This window comes from Hermetia illucens, chromosome 1 (assembly GCF_905115235.1).
Source record: "Hermetia illucens chromosome 1, iHerIll2.2.curated.20191125, whole genome shotgun sequence".
Classification (NCBI taxonomy): domain Eukaryota; kingdom Metazoa; phylum Arthropoda; class Insecta; order Diptera; family Stratiomyidae; genus Hermetia; species Hermetia illucens.
Window position 1 is genome coordinate 55,519,316 of NC_051849.1, and position 20,057 is coordinate 55,539,372.

The following is a 20,057-nucleotide window of genomic DNA, read 5'->3' on the forward strand; positions in this document are numbered from 1 at the left end:
CTCCTCATTTTCGGTATCTTCGGACAGACAGAAGACATTACCTTCTCTTTAGCTATAGGGTTGCATAACCCAGATGCTTCTGTGGTTCTATCTCTTCATAGAATTTCCTGAAATTGTTTCATCTTGCTTTTCTGATTTCGATGCTATATGCCATCAGTACCAGATGTACTTCTAATTAATTTCCGGTTTTTTTGTGAATAAAACATAATTCCAAGGGAACCGTAATAGTTATTACCACACCAGTAGAATTGACTGTCTTTGGAGGTGAACCACTCAATGAGCCATTTCCGCAAATTTTCGTAGGAGTCGAAGCACTTCTCAGAAAGTGCGTGGTGGTATGAGTGTTGAGAGGTGGTAATCCGATGGGACCAGGTCTGGTGAGTAAGCGGCATGGCTAAGCACCTCCCGCTTGAGTTTTCCCAGCGTGTCGCGAACGACTTTCGACTTATGCGATGGTGCGTTATCGTGGAGCAAAATCACCTTCTGTCTTTCTTGATATTCTGATTGGTTCTCCGCAATCGCTCGGCTCAAATCTTTCATTTGTTGTTTGTGGCGAACGGCGTTCACAGTTTCAACAGGTTTCAGCAGTTCAAAGTAGATCCGACCATAACGATTTGGTGGTGCCGTCGATGCTTCACCTGGACACCCACGATTTGTTGCGTTTAGGGTCCTTCAAGGAAATTCGTCACCCGTAACAATACGATGGAGAAAAGACTTTCTTTTGCACAGTTGATTCAGTGAAATACACGTCACTTTTCGGTTCTCCATTTGTCTCTCGATCAGTTCATGCGGCACCCACTTTCCACACTTCTGAATCTTTCCCATGGCTCGCAGACGTTTCGAAATTGCTTGCTGTTGAACTCCCAACGTACCTGCAAGCTGTCTTTGCGTTTGCGTGTTGTCTTCATCCAATAATGCTTGCAATTCGGCGTTATCAAACGATTTTCGCTTGCCGGAGCGTGCGGCGTCGTTCAGGTCGAAATCTCCATTTTTGAATTGTCGAAACCACGTTTCACATGTTCGAAGTGTGTATGCACGATCGCCATAAACTTCCACAAGTGGACAGTGGCTCTCGGACACTTTTTTGCCTTGATTGAACATGAAAAGTAATGCATGGCGCATATGCTTGAAATTCGGTACGTACGCCGACATTTTTGACGCGCAATAAAAATTTTGCTGGAGGAACTTTTTGGGGGAATATCAACACAGTTTAGAAACTCGACAAAAACTAAACAAAATGAGAGGTATGTGCGATCAACAGCGACACAAAACATAGAAAGCCATCTATCGAAAAAAACGGAAATTAATTAGAAGTACACCTGGTACCCTTTTGTATTTTCGACAATTCCCGGTTTGTTTCACCCGGTTCAAGTTCAAGTTTTCGTATCTGCTTTCTCGTACGTTCCTTGTTGACTTAACTGTCATAGCCGGACAGTCGGCCTCATATGCGTCAATGATGACGCTATTGAGATTTGCCACCACTCTTTTCAGCTCTATTTTGCTCCTGATGTCACTGTTTGCCTGTAGATGAGCAATGTTGTCAGGTGTCTTGTGTAGGAATCTCAGTCTGTTCTCCTGGGATTCCTTATTCTATCTACTTCCGAGTTGTCCTCAATGTCAAATTTGATCATCATAGAAGAAGGTTCATTTCACATCCTAAAATTTCGCGACCAGAGTGTTCCCAAGAGTTATGCCTATTACCACTTGCTTGATGTTGGTCATAAATGTTGACGTGTTCCCTACATTATACATTTCAAACTTATTACTAAGGATGGATTCTAGAAGGTGCTCACCTCTTCGATTGATGACGTTGCTTCCCCAGATCTCATGGCGGGTGTTGTACGTCATTCAATGGTGAAAAACTGTCAATGATGGCACCGATGATGTATCGACAACCGGGGGTGTAAATAAGTCTTGTGCGAATTCGAACTTCCGCAAAAAATCATCACTAATTTACAAATTTCTTGATAACGACGCGATGAATAGGAAGGTCGTCGATTTTGTCCGACACAGTGACAACCCCGTGGGCTGTCCCGAGGTCGACGGATAATCTATCCTGTTTGTATCGACCGTTGTTAATTATTCTTCGCTCAAACTCCGAAGCCTTCTCTGGCCGACTAGTATTACTGCGGCTTCAAAAAGAAAGTGTCCGTTTCCTATCAACTATAAGTGATAGGTTTAAATCTTGATCAAGCAAAGTTGAAGGATCGGATCGCTTTAATCCGGTAATTTGGGGAGTTGCTGTGGAAGACGCAACGTTCACTCAGTCACGTAAGACCGATAGAGAAATGATTGCAAGTGAGTTCTAGAACGTGTCATTCGGGGCATAGAGGCTTTGGAGTGTTCAGAAGCCTGAAACTGTAGCAGAGGGCTCGTGGATCCCCCAAACTGTATCGGCTATTCCATCAGACCAAATCATTTTGTTTGTGGGCTATTTTGTTTAGACCGAGTCAACGTCGTAAATGCGCAATAATCTTTAACGCTCCCGTTAACAAATATTAAGGAAGATATATCGAGCTCTAAAGTGTTTAATTTCTATGTTATTTATTCTGTTGTCAGAAGGATGGAACTTAATTTATATTTTTAAATCCTGAAAAGCAAAAGACTTAAATTCCTTCGTTTTGAATTACGTTAGGTCAAGTTCTGGGTTTTTGGCAGCGATTTTTACATGTTTTGCGTCTTATTCCATATTTTCTCTTTGTTTAACATACTCTTCGTTATTATGAGGTTAATTACCCTCCATTTGAGTAATAATAGAATTTTCATTTTCAGTTTTCAAGTTCCTCAGCAACCGGATACTAATTATGTTTTCTGTTTACTTTCAGGCCCATATGAAATTCCCTCCAGACTACCCATACTCACCTCCTTCGATTCGATTTTTGACAAAAGTGTGGCATCCAAATGTTTATGAGGTAAACAAATTTTATAAATATTTTATTATGAAACCGATTTAGACATGAGAAATCATCAGAAATAACTTTCCAACAAATCCATCCGATTTTAAAATAGAATGGCGATCTATGCATTTCAATACTTCATCCGCCGGTTGACGATCCGCAAAGCGGTGAATTGCCGTGTGAACGTTGGAATCCTACACAAAATGTTCGAACAATTTTGTTGTCTGTCATATCTTTGCTAAACGAACCAAACACATTTTCGCCAGCAAACGTTGATGCCTCCGTCATGTATAGAAGATGGAGAGATTCTCACGGCAAAGATAATGAATATCCAAATATTATTAGGTGAGTTAAATTGTTGTCTGGCAGATTGGATGCCATGGATTTTTGCGGTCTTTTGGTGGTTTTTTACTTAAATTTTACCGATTACAGGAAACAAGCATTGGCGGCAAAAGCAGAAGCCGAAAAAGAAGGAATCGTAGTACCCACAACGTTAGAAGACTATTGTATTAAGCCAAGTTTAAAATCGGCGAATCAAGAGCCACAGGTGAGTCTTTTCTTTCGGAGACTTTTCATTTTTTTTCAATTTAAAATTAAATGTTAATACCTCGAATTCATTATTTAATCGTACAAATTTTTATGAATTCAGTGTACTGTAAGATGTGCGGCTGCTCAGACATTGCGTATATATTAGCATACTAATGGCTCCGACTAAAGCGTTGAAGAAAGTTTTGCTTGGAAATTTGTATGTAAAAAAGTATTACATATTTGCAGGGCTCGTGTATGGGGAGTTTGAGTGAAAGTTTCTGAAGGAAGACATCAACATAGTTTAGATTTCCTATTGGTTATTTAGTGTTTATATATAACTACAATAGTACATACTATACTCTGTGATTTGATAAAATTCTCCGGAAGTTATAAAGAAATCAAGCTCTCAGTTGGAAACTATAGGAGACCTTTCGTATCAGCAATTCTCCCCTAATTTGACTGAATGAAACATTTCTGACTATATTTTCTTATGATTATGTTGGCTGGATGATAGTCTTTTCGCTATATAAGCAAAAATTAGTGATACACAATTGGTGGTGGTAGATTTCCTCAGTCATATACATTTGCATATGATTTCATTATCTCTCCGGTCAAATTGCTTAGTTATTCACAGAGTGCTTTGACTCATTAATGTATTTCCAATGGACTGAGTAATTGAGGCTATATTAAAGGTCAATGGTGATGATTTTATGAATAGCAGTCCATGGAGCAGTGCATATTGGCTCTCCACAATGGAATTGGAACCGTTGTGTTTGGCTTTTAATATAATTGGAATGTTTTACGTGGATAATAGAACAAGCACCCATAAAAATTAATTATTCTGACGACATGGCCTAGTCCAACAAAATTACAGAACACTGAATATTATTCCAGCTTTGCTGGATCTATAAAGTTTTTGGTCTTTTAATTTCAATGGGTGGATAGATACCTCTTAGATGTATTAGAATCCAGTAATTCTAGGATTTCTGATTACATTAGGAATTTATTATGTTCATTTTTAGAATGACATTTCAATCTCAATCAATAAAGGTAAACCATTTAGTGTACATGAAACCTATTAAAAGTTAAAATCGTTTGGGAGGATATAAGAAGGAGAAAGAAAGTTCATTAAATTACACAATATCTTTTTAACTAACGGGTGAATGCCTTAACAGATTTTTAACTATGAGCTTCATAAACTTTCACGACTCTAAAGAAGAAACTGCAGAGTAGGAGAATAATTCTTCCGATTCAGTGGAGCCAATCTCCTGCGCCAGATACGATATCCAAGCCAATATCGAGCCTGAATTCAGACGATACGCCCTCTCCAGGCGGGAACACTTTCAGTTAAATTGACCTAGTGCTAATCGAACGCCACCACTTCTCACCCTTCGTGAATATCACAACATATAAGGGGGTCAATAAAGACTGGGACAATTATCTCGTTGGTGGTGCTTGAGGCTCGAATAACAACAACCCCCAATCAGGTGAGAGTAATCACTGAAGTCATCGATAAGTCCTTCACAACATCTATAAAAGGGAAATGGATGCCGAATAACCGGAGTTAACAACAACATAAAATATCGACAAATAATCTTCACAACCACTTGAAGAACGTTATTCTTGGCACGCCTACAAACATATTTGGCATGATTAATAGAGCAGACTGGTTTGATGGAGATTGTAAACTAGTAGTCTCAAAGAACACGAGCACACGCGGAGGTTTATCATAAATTCCGTTGAGCGGAAAAATGACTTCACAGATAAAAAAAGGGAGCCTGGAAGAACCAACAGGTTTGTGCACTCGATAAGGACCAGGGGCAATCACACCAACCGTGGAAGTTTTACCAACAATTGAGCAAGATGAAGCCATATACCCCTAATATTTATCCTGGCGAGTCAAAGAGGGGAATCTGATTGTCGGCTGTATGGGCATATTGTAGCGATGCGTTGAGTACTTTGATGAATTGGTCAAACTGTTGGAATATAGCAATCAGTTTCGCCAGCTTTTCACAACTTCAAGGCCGCCTTTGTCAGCATAGTCAGAATAAAATTGTAGACGGCCGACATGAGAGAATTTGGAATTCAAACCAAATTGATAAAACGCTATGCTGACCATGACTAATCTGCGAGGCCAGATAAAAACAGTAAGATCACTCTCGACATTTTTCATCATCAACAGCAGTCGAACACAAAAGGATACTCTACCATACATCCTATGGAATTTGACCCTGGAAAAGTGATTCGTGATGCTGAAGTAAATGAAAGATACACCACCCTTTTCAAGCCCACTCAACTGCTGACCTATGCTGAGTTGCTGTAAAGATGGGAGAAAACCACTTTGAAACCGTTGATAATTTCTTCGATCTGGAGTCAAAAATCACATCCGATAACAGTTAAGACGATGAACGTTATTTGCAGTCAACTGAGCCTTTCTCAGCTCCCAAAGCTGTTCCGCTCGAAGCGTCTCATAATAGGCTCAAAGCTCTTACTATACAACGCAACGATCTTGGCAGTCTTCATGTTTTCTTCGGAAACTTGAGTTCTAAACAGGAAAAATTGCGAACTCTGGGTTGCGTTCGAGAGAAGAATCTTCCAAAGAATTGTTGACCCCTTATAAAAGAGTGGACAATGCCGTAGCCTATATGACGAAATTTATTAGCGGTTATGGCTAAAATCCGGCTCAATACGTTGCGGTGGGTGGGGTACTTAATACATAAGTCTATAAGGCAGCATATATGGTAGAAAAAGTAGACGTGACAGATCCTGCCTGAAATGGAGCGATAGTGTAGGTCCGGACATCAGACATACTAACGCAGGCCTAACCAAATATTTGTTGTTGCACCGTTGATGATGATAATAAAACATTATAACCTGATCTAACTTTTTAATATTTTGTTGGGTCTCCTTTTGCTACTATAATGGATGGATGGATGATTTTTTTCCAAAAATTGTGCTTTGCTTGTAGGGGACAACTTTGGACACTGCCTCTTTATCAGCTTCGAAACGTTCTCGATTAGGTTCATGTCAAGACTATTGCTTGATCAATCCCACAAAGGGGCATCTTCTTCATGGAAATATGCATTTCAAGACCGTGGTGTATGTCAAGGAGATCCATTTTGCATAGACAAGAATAGTTCAAAATTCGGAAATCTTCCTTTTAACTGTGGCAATCAATTTTGCAGGACTTCTTTGTGTTAGTCTTGTCTTGTTGTGCCTTTTATAATGTAGAGGCGTCCAATGCCTTTAATACTGATGACTGAACACATCATTATTTTGTTGGGGTATTTTGCGGCCTGGATAACACAGTCGGGACTAAGTTACTCCCTTTGGCGACGACGCGCAAATTTAGTTATTTTTGCTATTGGTATTGATGACATGGTGGTATAGCGCGTCAACCACAACTACACGCTATCGTACTCGGTCCACTGAAATAGGCTTCAATTCCTCCAAAGACAGCTCGGGACGCCCGCACTTCTGTCCTGCGTCCAAGTGCTCTTGGGAGGCCCACTCGTCGGCCATCTTGGGAGAAAGGGTTCCACTGCAGAGTGTAGTCAGCAATGGAATTGTTGCTCCTCCTTAATGTATGATCTATCTACTGCTACTTTCGATCACATCGCCCAAAGGTGACTGGTCTGTGCGCAAACCAAGTTCTTTTTTTTTTGAAATGTTATCAGGCCAACATATTCCGATGATATATCGAAGATAGGTGTCCACGAAGGCTTGAAGCTTTCGAGTGAAAGTTGGGATCATTTTCCATAGGATACTGCCATATAACAACACAGAAAGAACACTAGCACATGACAGTGTTAACTTAATCTTGGTGTTGAGGTGACTGTATTTCCAGATTCTAGACAAGGCTAACACTGCCAACGGGTCCAGTTTGGTGCCACCATCGGTAGAAAAGACGTTTCCTAGATGTACAAATTTGTCAAAGCCTTCGATGTTCTCCCCATAATACAGATAGGGAGAATGGGAGATTGGGGCTGCCTTCAGTTTGAACCTACTTACCTTTCTTTACAAATCTAGAGTCGTTTGGGCAACGTTCATGATTCAATGATCGAGCAAACAAGCCAGCTTGAAGAACATTTCCGATAACAAGAAGGAATAGTATCGGCTACAGAGTACAACCTTGCCGGATTCCGCTTGGAACTTCAAATGCCTTAGAGATTTTACCTCGATCCAGCACGTGAACCGGAAGCCTGACGCTTCAGGTGTATTTCTTCTATAGACATTTGAGTGGGCATTTATCCTATTAGTATATAGCACGTAAGAAATGCGTATATTATGTGAGAATATCCACATTCAGGTGATTTTGACATTCAAAGTCCTGAATTTTCAAAGAAGCGACAATTTTGACATATTATAACTTTGTTAGTAATAGTGCGATTTCGACCAAGCTTGGTAGGATCGTGCTCTATATTATACTCTGCATTGTTGTGTGATGTTAGAATGAACTTAAGGGGGGTTTTACCGCCAATTACTGAAAATGGTAGTAATAATTTAATTTGAACAGATACCGGTATGGACGGTATTTTGGAGCCTAGGCAACATATAGTGACAGCCTCCTGATTTGTGGTGAATTTGAGGTAATTTAGTCAGGGGGAGGAAAGAGAGAAAAAGTACATGAATTTAATTTTACTGCCTAACAATCATTCGTCTAAAATGGCAAAGTATTCCAAAGTCGTCATTCTGCCCGTAATCCTCTTGCACTGACCAATACCATTTCATTTCATTCATTCGCAATGCATCTGAGAGCGGCCGCCAAATTTTACAGTAGATGTAATATATCGAGCACTCAGTTGTTCACCCTTCTGTCTTCATGTCTACTGCTTTCTGTCAGAAATGAATCTATTAACTTTCGTTTTTTCCGACCCCATAACTTCTAATCCTCAATAGCATAATATAAGTCTCACTGTAAGAAGTGGCTTCTTCATCTTTGGATGACCTTTGAATCCGCTTTCTCTTGGAACATTTTACACTGTTATAGTAATAATAATCATTGGCACAACAATCCATATTGGATAAGAGCCTTGAAGCGTGTTAGAGCACTTCATGCAAGACCGTGATGGAACACTACAGTAGTACATTGCAGGGGGCATTATTACTATGATTTAACTCAGGTACTGATTCACTCGACTAGTATCCGACGTTAAATCACGATACAAATTCCACTGCCACCAGTGAGATTTAAACCGCAACCTTCGTACGACAGCCTTGTGCTCTAATCACTCAGCTATTCGGACACTTTGCAATGTTATAGTTGATAAAATTACTTTATCGTCGTTTTGCGAGCTTCTATTGACGGCTTTAGCATTATTTTGGACTCCAAGTGTTATTTGTCGGACGATTCGTCGTTTTATCGTCTTCAAAGACACGCTTTTTTGCTTGCTGAATTCTTCACTGTCAACTCTTCGCACTGCTGGCGGTATTTACTACCGTTACAATATTTTCAAGTTATTATGGGAAAACTGAAAGAATTGGTCGAGATACATCTGACAATGTGATCCAATAGAAATAACGTATGGCAGCAAAACAAAAGAAAAAATTGCAGTTGTATTAAAAGCTTAGAGAATAGACAAACATGTTTCGTTAGAATGCAAGCATGTCCATGCATGATTTCAGTAATCAAAATTGCGATCTATTGTTTGGGTCATTGTACTTTCGGTCCTCTGCTCGCCTTTTTTTCAGGTCCAGAGCAAGCAGCATAGTGAATGTATTTGAGGGAAGATGGCATGGTCCATTGAACTCCTCCATGTCCTTTATCTGAGGTAGGACGAAGAACATCGCCGATAATGATAAGAAGAGAATCGAGGGCAAGGTGTAATCCTACCAGACTCTGCTTGGGACTTCAAATTCCTCTGAAGTTTTACTTCGAAGCAGTAGATGCTAACTGAAGCTTCACGTATTTATTCCTAGCGTAACACGTGATGCTCTGAACTAACGTTCCCGCTAAGTTGTGCAAGCATAACGAAATTGAATCTTATAAAAGTAGTTCCTTTGTTTACTATAGTTCTTTTTAAATAAAACTATTAAAAAGGAAAAGTTTCCAGTTTAACTATAGATTTTGTTTAAGGATAGCAGACACGTGTTTCGGACACAACATGTGTCTGCTATTCTTAAATAAAATCTATAGTTAAACTGGAAACTTTTCCTTTTAATAATTTTACTTGAAAAAGCAATCAGCTTTCTTAAACTTAATGAAACACGGATCATGTCTGCTAACATATTCGGTATGGGGAGCCCTCAAACGTGCGCTAACTTTGGATTGAAAGCAAAGCCTTGAGGGTACACGAGGGGAATGTAAGATGGGACTAATATGGAAAACCTTTGATTGAATCTATGATTTACTTTTTGATTCTCGACTCTTGTAAAAACGTTGCAAGATTGCGCCAGATAGTTGAGCCTTGATTTTTATTTATTTTAGATGAAAACTGCTAATTTATCAGGTTTTTGTTACTCTTAAGAAAAAACATTCAGCTCAATCAGCAAACACATTTAGGATTGGTTTCCAAGCATAGGTGAACCCATTATTGACAATGTTAACTGGGTTTGATTTGTAAAGCTAAACAGAATACAATTGTGTAATGTACCCTATATGAAAAGGGGTGTTTTCCAAAATCTCTCACTGTTGATTAGTAGTGAACATTCTCAGGAGCCGTACAAAAAATAATTTTTTCTTATCCAATTGTTGCATTCTACACCCAGAAAATTTCAAAATTTGTAAGTTACTGGCTTATAATTTCCCATCTCATACTTTGAGTTCGACCAGAAGAAAAAATATACAGACAAATACAAACGCTCATGAACAAATCAGGTCGCGAATTCGAGGCACGGCCTATCATGTCGAATGGAAGATTGGCAATACTACGACTTCAATTCGAAATTCACAAACTGCATTATTATTTTTATTGTCAGCAAAAGAAATCTCTTCAAATATCTAAAACTGGAATGTCAATGAATCAGCTAAGATTAGGTAAATTTAATCCTAAGTAAACACTTCAACATAAAAGTATTATAACGAAAATCTCGTCATCCCGAAAGTCACTGACCTAAAATAAGGAGTTTCCAAAACCGTATCGAGGAGGAGCACAATTTTTAATTTTTGTTGTTACCATCTTCAGGAATCTCTCAAACGATTAGTAACGAATTTCAACCCGTATCACTATCGTTTAGTTTTCTTTCTTGTCATTCAAATCGGGGCCTCGGAGAGTAGTTTTGATTCTACTAGAAATCGTAAAAGCTACGAATATGTTCATATGATATTAAAATCTTACTAAATTAATTACCTGAGAACGGGCAAGCTTACACGTTAACCAATTCATTAAATATAGATAGTGACATTCTTTTGAGTTTTATATTGATTTGTACTGTGAAACCTTTTTCAATGGGTTGAATTAATATTTTCCTACCTGCTATAATGTGTCTTTACGAGTTAATTGGATTGGAATAATTCGTATTTAAGTCAATATTTGTATTCACAGATGGGTTGTCGTCATCATTCAGACAATTTAATGAAATCATTCCGTAATCGATATGGATTCATTTGAATAGGTGATGTTGTTTGTGTTTCTATGAAGGACTCAAATTATAGTTATTTTTGTGCAAAGGGATGGTCTTCACATTGGAGAGATAATAAATTATATTAAATACCCTATTTTGAGCTGATGGTTCCTTTGTAGTTTTCGAATTGAATATCCTGTGGAGAAGTGTTCCTTTTTCTATGTTTATTCATATTTTCTAGTTCAGTAGTTTTATATATCTGCACTTTAGTGGAATGAAGAATATACATTGTAACTAACTTAAGGCAAGCAAAACACATAATCTAATGTCTGAACTCCGAAAAATTTGAACTGACTCTTTGACCGAATCTCACGTTTTATAGTTGGCTTTTGATCATTTCCAACAATTGCCTCTATATATCAATTGACCTTTGAACGTATGTCTTTCCATTCTGAATGGTTCTGAGTGCTAGCCGACTACCAATGACAATAAACGTCAGTTACATCATTGGAATATCAACACCAAAAAAATGTAAGATTTGAAACTCTGCGGGGAAGTTTATAGCATCCATTTTCTGGGATGTACATTGAATCATCATGGTAGACAAAATCAAATTAATGGGGGCTGATTATAGACCAAGGCAAGAGGGTAAAATAGGCTCGTGATACACACATCAGATCAGAACACTGTGGGAAACCTTAATGTTTTGTAAAAAGCGTTACAAACTGTATTCTTAGTTCCAAACGCCAATCGAGAGTTGGACTGCTCGAACATCCACCTCATTTTCTAGATCTAGCCAGGATGGGGGAAAAGTATACCCTCTAAGCATTCAGACCGCAGTAGTCCATTGCTCTCAACGCGTCCGTCCATTGGAATTCGCTTATGTATCACAGGGTTTTCATTGGCGGATGTGATACGTCTCACTAGAGCTGGAGTATATTAGCACCAAAAATTGAATGCCTGTATCCATAGGCACCGTAGTAACTCACATAGGAAATGTTCTGTGAATTATTCAGAAAAATGAAAAATGAAAACGTATCATCTTGTAGAACATATACCCAGCTAGTGAATTGTGGCCAGTCAGAATATTCAAAATACTTCTGCTTGTCTTCCTGCTTTTCGACTCATAAACCCTGCAGTCTATTCGTTTGGTTCTAAGAGAAAAAGCTGTTTTAAGCTTTGTAGTTTGGTTATCGCTTGACTCATCACTGGTGCTGCTCTTCGGATCGCATATACTTCAGCCTGAAAGACCGTTGTATATTGTTTGGAGGGAGAAATTCCAGACTCTCGTTATTATCCGAAAGGTTGACCCTACTCAAGGAACCCCCCAGAACATCCTCCCACACATTCTTCTGAGTCTCCCCAGTTTTCACTACATTTGGGGGTAATTTTATACTTTCTTACCAAACAGATGTATGGGAATTCGAGAATCAGAAGACATTACAAGAACTGGATTCGTTTCCTCTAATATCTCTTCATATGTTCTTTTCCCGTCATCTGCTGTTTGTCCAAAGACCCAAACTAACCAGTCTATGAACTGGTCTCATTGCAGTGTTCTGAAAAGCTACATTGACTCAGAAAATCAATCACTTTTTTCGCTGTTTGTTACGGAAAACATAAAAATATTTCGATATTTGCTTAAAATGTTTAATTTATTCGAACTAAAAAGGTATAAATGCTAAACTTTTTCAGTACAAAGAAACAAAACCTTATTTAATTATCCAAAGTGATCAATTGTATTACCTATCCTTGCATCTAGTTCGACTTTTATTCTCCTCGGCATGCTAAAAACTAGGTTTTCACAGATTGCCGATGGTATTGCCTTCTGCATCCCCGACTTGCCTACGACCGACCATTTTAAAACAGTTCAGAGGAGAGGGGGGGGGGGGATTTGCTAAAAACCCATACCTGAGGCTATCAATCAAAGTTTTAGGGGGCGCACATATTCAAAATCTCCTTTAATGCCCATTAATACCGCATATTGATAGTTCAGAGCTGTATTCCCATCTTAGAAATGAAGGAATAAAGAGCACATTCACAAGACTTTCCACGCGCATGTTGACTTTCATTGAGCTGGTACAATCTTAACGCCTTCTCGTGTAGGTCACGTTTCACTGGGTTTATATGGTCTTCCTTAGATGATCCAGTTCGTCACAAAATACATATTTTTGCGGCCATTTGTAACATAACTGTATGTGAAGTATGTGTAATTACAAAATTAATGAAAGTTGTTCAATGTATGCACTTTAAGATGGTGATGACGTATACGAGTCGTACAGTCTGCAAGGATTCGCCAGTACATACCAGGTGAAAGTACAGCGACATAATCCGCTGAAAGTCGTCTCTGCTCTTGGCAGCTCTTCGGGGGCACAGCCTGTGTCTCGCTGGCGAATGTTAAGTGTGGAATTTACTCACACTACTTAGCAGTCGTGGACCTCAGATGGCGCAGGCGCCTATAACAAGACCCGATCGCAAGAGCTCCTTTGCCAGACGCGTGCAAATGTATATAAGCTTACGGCTGTTTACATGAGGTACTACTTCCCCATAAACATATTGACTGTTCGCATAATAATCTATTAAGAGTGCAAGGCCACTTGAGTTTTATTAAAGGCTACCCCGTCACGACAAAATAATTTCCAAGGAAAGCCCATAATATATAAATAATGAATGACATTTTTTTTAAAAGTAATATATACTATTTGAATGATCCTTTTAGATAAACGTGGAACATCTGCAAATTTCTGTTTTTCTAATTTAATTCAAGCTTGTGTTGGTCTGAAGATTTTCGAGCTATAATGCGCGAAATTTGGTTAGCTGCACACATAAATTTCAAAAAAGTAACGATAAAACGCCGGCAGCCAAAACCCGTCACAAATTATGTCGAAATTGCAACTTTTAACTAGAAAGCATCGAGTGCAGCAGATTTCGAGCGTGAATAGAACCATAAAATGGAAAGAACCTCTTCTCTTCTCACAAAGCTTTCAGATTGGCTAAGATGGAAAAGTGGTATAATATTATTTCAAAAGAGAAAAGAATTAATCTAGACAAAATCCGACCGACGTACCTGCTCTTGGGAGGATTTGCGTGCAAATGACTCCACAAGACTCAATCGTGTGTCGATCATGATATGGGGAGTAAACTCTTATTATGGAAAACTGTAGTTGCGTTTTATTATCATCATCAACCGAGCGGTCTAGGCCTTTTCTTAGTAAGGAGCTCCAGACACCCCGGTTTTGCGCTGAGGTCCACCAATTCGATATTCCTAAAAGCTGTCTGGCGTCCTGACTTATGCCATCGCTTCATCTCAGGCAGGATCTGCCTCGTCTTCTTTTTCTATCATAGATAGGCTTTCCGGGCCTCCTCCACACGAATTAGATGACCCGCCCACCGTAACCTGTTAAGCCGGATTTTATCCACAACGAGACGGTCCCATGACCTGTATTGATCGGTATCGCTCATAGATTTCGTCGTTATCTAGGCAACGAAATCGTCCATCCTCATGTAGGGAGCCAAAAATTCTTCAGACATAACCAAGAGTTCGCAATTTTTCTTGCTAAGAACTCAGATGTTCGAGGAATACGTAAGGACTGACAAGATTATATATAGTCTTGCACAGTAAGAGCTTTGGCTCTATGGTGAGACGTTTCGAGCGAAACAGTTTTTGTAAGCTGAAATAGGCTCTGTTGGCAGCCAAGAACCGTGCGCAGATTTCATCGCCATAGCTGTTATCGGTTGTGATTTTCGACCCTAGATAGGAAAAATTTTCAACGTTTTCAAAGTTGTAGTCTCCTATCTTTATTATTTTCGTTTGACCAGGAGCTGACGTTGCGACCATGTACTTCGTCTTGCCTTCATTAATGTGCGACCCGAGCTCTCGCATAGCCTGCTTGATCTAAATGAAGGTAGACTGTACATTTCGGGTTGTTATTCCCATAATATCAATATCGTCAGCCCAGGCCAGTAGCTGGGTGGACTTGAAAAGAATGGTGCCTCTTGCATTGACATTCGACTGTAATTCCATCTGCTCTTGGCGACGTTTGATTTTTAAACCGATGAATTGCACGAACTATTTCTTCTATACTTAGTGGTGGCAGTCCGTCGTCTTCAGTTGGCGGGACCTTCAAGTCGCTGATGGTCTACTCGGTAGTAGTTCATCACAGTACTCAACCCATCACTCCAATATGCCCGTTCTATCAGAAATCAGATTTCCCTCTTTGTCTTGGCAGGATGAGCATCGAGGTGTGTAAGGCTTCATCCTGCTGACTTGTTTTTAAAACTTGTGCGGCTGGTGCGGTTGCTCCTTGTATTTTTCGAGTTCACAGACCTGTTGGTTCTCTCAGTATTCCTTTTCCGTCTGTGAAGTCGCTTCTCCGTTCGCCTGAGTTTGTGGTAAGTCTCCGCGCGTCCCCGAGTCCTTTGAGAATGTAACAGTACTCGGTATGCGGCATTCTTTCGTTCTGTAGCTAGATAACATTCATCGTCGAACCAGCCATTGGGACTTTTTTGCGACTGGGGCGAAGTATGTCTGTGTCTTCAGGTGATTGTGATGATCATTTGTTGATGCTTCATCTCCAGGACATCTGTTAGCTGCGATTATTGCGGCATCCATTTCCCCCTTATAGGTGTTACGGAGGGCTGTGCTCTGGATGGCTTCAGGTGGGTGCGTTCAACACGTGTTGAATTTCGTTGAAAGTGGTCCCGTTTGGAGAGGCTCACGTTTGTTTTTGCACCGCATTCCACGCAAACCAGGTACTTCCAGCAACCATTTCCTGTAACACTTCTAATTGAATAATTAGATAATTAGATGTTATCATTGGTATCCTTATGTAAGGTATGGAGGGCCAACGTGTCGTGTGAATACGGGCTCCGTCCCTACTTATCTGTTAAAATCCCCAAGTATGATTTTGATATCATATCTGGACAGACTTGGAGGATCCGCTCAACTGCCTCGTAGAAGATATCCTTTTCCGATTCTGCAGTCTCCTCTGTAGTGGCATGAACGTTAATAAGCCTTATATTTTTAGATTTGCCTCCCAAACGTAGAGTGTAAACCTTTCGCTTATGTTTTCAAAGCCGATAATAGCAGGTTTCATTTTTTGGCTGATTAAGAAACCTACTCTGAGTACATGATTTACTATGGCCACTATAATATATGATGTAGTAGCTTTTCTCCAGAAAACTCCCTGTCCAACGCATCTTTTTCAACGCTGTTATATCAGCCCTATATTGGCACAGGGCAGCGGCTAGCTGATTGGCAGCTCGTTCTCTGTGCAGGGAGCGCACGTACCATGAGTAAATGCGCAAATCGTTGTTCCGTTTATGGCTTCGTAAGGTAGGGTTGTCAGCCCTCCCCAACCCCCAACCTAGAGGACCAGTTGGTACAATTTGTCCCGTTTTTAGGCGCGGGAGACTCGCCTTCATCCTTCTCAGTCTGCAGCTTTTGGTTAAGAAAGAGTTCTCACGTGGGGTGGAGGTAGAGTTTGGTAGTAGAGCTGTTGGTGTTGGTTCAGCAGGCGTTTCTCACATTTTATGCTCCCTCGTGGGTACCAATCCACGTTTCACCCTGGGACCTATAACATCCTTTGATCACGTGTTACTTCATACTAACGAAAAATTGGGTGCGTCTAAGCAAATTTCGCTCACTGTATAGGCTGTTATTCAAGTATAATGAATTCACTAAAATGTTTTGTGTTTTGCATTATTTTCTCCGTCATAAAGACTCTGTTTTCACAGTGCCGATCCTTTAGCAGGTGGTTACCATTAGTATATTATTCAGACCACAAAAATATTCAGCAGCTGCCAAAATATCTACCCAAAGTGCTATTTATTTTATTTTCAAATTTTGAACATCTGCTGAATTTTATTTGACAATGCAATGCACCCCAACATCTCAGATTTCTAAAATTGCATTTTCTTTTAATTACAGCTCGATATGACTGACTTTTATGATGATGATTACGATCTAGAAACAGAAGATGACGATCAGCAATCAGATGACTCGGATTATGTTGACGGCGACGATAGCGGAAACGGAGAAACGTGATGAACTGAAATGAACAAAGTAAAAGTAATATTATTGTATGAAAGATTTTTTTCTATTTATTACAAAAAGAATAAAACGCTAGATTTAAAAGAAAGAAAATTTAAGAAGTGATAAATCTAAGAACCTTTTAAATGTTTTGCGGTAGGTTTTCCTGATTATATTTTATAAAAAAAAATCTCCATAGAAAAGAAAATGAACCAAAAAAATACTTAAAATCCGTAAAATTTCCAAAAAAAATATTGAAAGAAATAATTTTTTCGTCGACCATTTCTCACGATATACGCAAATTACTGGTAAATTATTTTCACATTTATCATGAACATGAATTACAGCTGAAATGTTAATTATGAATAGAATTAATTAGAATATATTGAAGAAAACCGATCAATAAAGAGCAAAAAACGCATTGCACTTTATAAAAAACAAGCATAGGCCTCTTGAAAATTATGACGTGAGCTGGGTGTCGTTTCAAATTTACCACAATTCGGTATTAGTCCCAACGTGTTACGTCATTGGTTTAGTTTCGAACCATGCAAAAAAGAACAATTGTCGCAGTCAAACATTTTAACATACGAAGTGAATATATTATATTTTACTTAGAGTTACAGAGTCGTCAAAGATACGAGTCCATAGAGTTGATTGTCAACGCTCTTCTACATATGCAAGTTCGCTTTTGCATCGGGAAGAAGGTGATACGGATAATAGATCCCAACAAGATTCGGGAACAATGTGCTGGGACTCATATCTTTTACGGCGCTCCGGGTAAGCACTTTAAACCACAATGTAAATAAAGTACTTTTAATGTAATATAAATGACATGAGGAGGAGTTGAAGATATCACACATATGATAAAATGCAGCATAAACATTACCTACAATATCTTAGCGTTAGCTTTACTAGATTTATCGATCCACTGGATATATCGATTTGTGGCAAAATAGAAATTAAACAAAAAAGTGAGAGAAGAACTAAAATCCAAGAAGGAAAAACCGCTGTTAATACTGAAAATGAATCTTTCCAATAATTTTGCTCCTAATTTAAATCTTAACGAAAATCATTTGGTGCATGTTGTATTAGAAATCCATAATGAAATCATCATGTTAAGTAAGGAGATGTGTAACGAAATCCACGAACAGCCACTACTACGTATGACATTCGACTGTACATAAATTGTTTTGCTACAGCCGAAGTTTACTGCCAATATATTATTGTATCCGCTTTATAAGGAATATAGCAATAGAGTCTTGGTGAAGTACAGAATATAACACGAAACATTTGTGCAGTCACATTTGAGAAATTTTTCATTTGCTAAAGTAAATAGTTTGAATATGTAGTCCTAAGTTACTTTAGTCTCGATTGTCATCTTTATTTTGTTTAATATAATTAAGAGCGCTAATATTAGACAAATTTGGTGTATTATTTCAAATTTTTAAAATCCGTTTAGGAATTGAAGGTGTCCTAAGTCCACCTTCCGCTTAGTGGTGAACCAGACCAATTGCGTTGTTTTCAGTCCTTCTATGTGGAGCTAGACGGTTTGTAGTTTCACGGCAGTGAGACAAACAGCAACTCCGCTCGGAGCAGAAGGGAGGGAGCATCTGACGAGCTGAATCTGGCCTAGACAAAGAAGCAAGTCAGCCATTGGATTTTTTTGTGTAATGTGGATGTATGATTAACAAGTCGGGAAACCGAAAGCTTGACGCTTCAGGTATAAAAGGTCTTGTGTTTCCCTTTGTGAGGAGCATATCCCAGTTCTCCATTGACTGATAGCGTTGACTCGAGATATTTAAATTACTCAGTGCTGTCAGCTGCAGAACTGCGTAATGAAATTGTTTCACGCGTTAATGCGACCCGGATGAAGTGGCAGTCCACAACTGGTGCTCTTTGTGATCGACGTATCAGCGAACGTCTCAAATTGACCGCAATGTCGTCCGCCTGTCGCTCTCTATAGTTCTGAGTGTTGGCCGACTATAAAAGGCAATGAACGGCGTCTTGTGGTAATGGAGATGAAAATGTTGCATTGGACAGGTGGCGTGACACGTTTTGATTACACCCGAAATGAGGATATCCGCGATCGATATGGGGTTGCACTGATTGTGGAGAAATTCCGAAGAAGACTTCTTCGATGGTATGGTCACGTAATTCGCGTTAACGAGAATTCACTTACCAAGATTGCTCTGAACATCGAAGTCAATGGTTAGCGACCAAAAGGCCGGCCGAATCAACGATGGCTTGGTACGCTGGATGGGAATTTAAAAGCCTCGAAACTGCATCCAGATCAGGCATCTGATAAAATAAAATGACGAAACCGATCACGATGAGCTGACCCCGCTTGTGAACGGCACAAAGGTTGAAGAAAAAGAAGATGTGAGGAGCGACGAGTGCATGGCAGCTCGTGTCACATAGTCAAATAAATCAGTTTATGGAAAGCTCTGTATTGATAATAGTCAACCTCATACGCTTCAGACTCTGAATTTAATATTATTAGCAAACGCTAAGAATTTAACCTACAGCAGATAAAAACAAGTCGGGAAACCGGAAGCTAGACGCTTCAGGTATGAAAAGTTTTATGTATTTCTTTTATAAACAGATTTGAGTGCGCATTTGCCCCATTAGCATGTAGCACGTAAAATATGCATATATTACGGGAAAATAGCCACTTTCAAGTGATACTGACATTCATAGTCTTGAATTTGCAGATTAACGACAGTTTTGACCTAGTATAACTTTGTTAGTAATAGTGCGATTTTCACCAAATTTGGCAGGATGCTCTATACTGTAGCCTACATTGCTGCAAAATTCTGTAATTCTAGGGTAAACTAAAGGGGGGTTTTCCTGTCAATTACTGAAAATTATAGTAATGTACTATTATTAACTTTATTTGAACAGCTATCGGTATGGAGGGTATTTCGGAGCCTAGGCACCATATAGTGGCAGCCCCCTGATTTTTTTCAGATTTTTCGGTTGGGTAGTTTCTAAGAATGGGTTCGTTAAAACAATGACCACTTTCAATCCCCCACACTCCCCACATTTTCAACAAAAGTCAAAACTACAACCGGCTTCGAAAAGTACTAACCGAGACTTTTAAT

At 39.3% G+C, this 20,057-nt stretch overlaps 1 protein-coding gene across 1 annotated transcript in view; it reads left to right on the top strand.

Annotated features, from left to right (window-relative positions):
- The window catches only part of LOC119654586 (ubiquitin-conjugating enzyme E2 R2), a 32,407-nt gene extending 14,029 nt beyond the window's left edge, over positions 1 to 18,378 (top strand). The window contains exons 2-5 of the mRNA XM_038060049.1: positions 2,826 to 2,912; positions 3,010 to 3,242; positions 3,330 to 3,444; positions 16,855 to 18,378. Of these exons, the coding sequence (XP_037915977.1) occupies positions 2,826 to 2,912; positions 3,010 to 3,242; positions 3,330 to 3,444; positions 16,855 to 16,971 (552 nt within the window). The 3' untranslated portion in view covers positions 16,972 to 18,378. The remainder of the gene's footprint in view (positions 1 to 2,825; positions 2,913 to 3,009; positions 3,243 to 3,329; positions 3,445 to 16,854) is intronic.
- Positions 18,379 to 20,057: the final 1,679 nt, after the last annotated feature.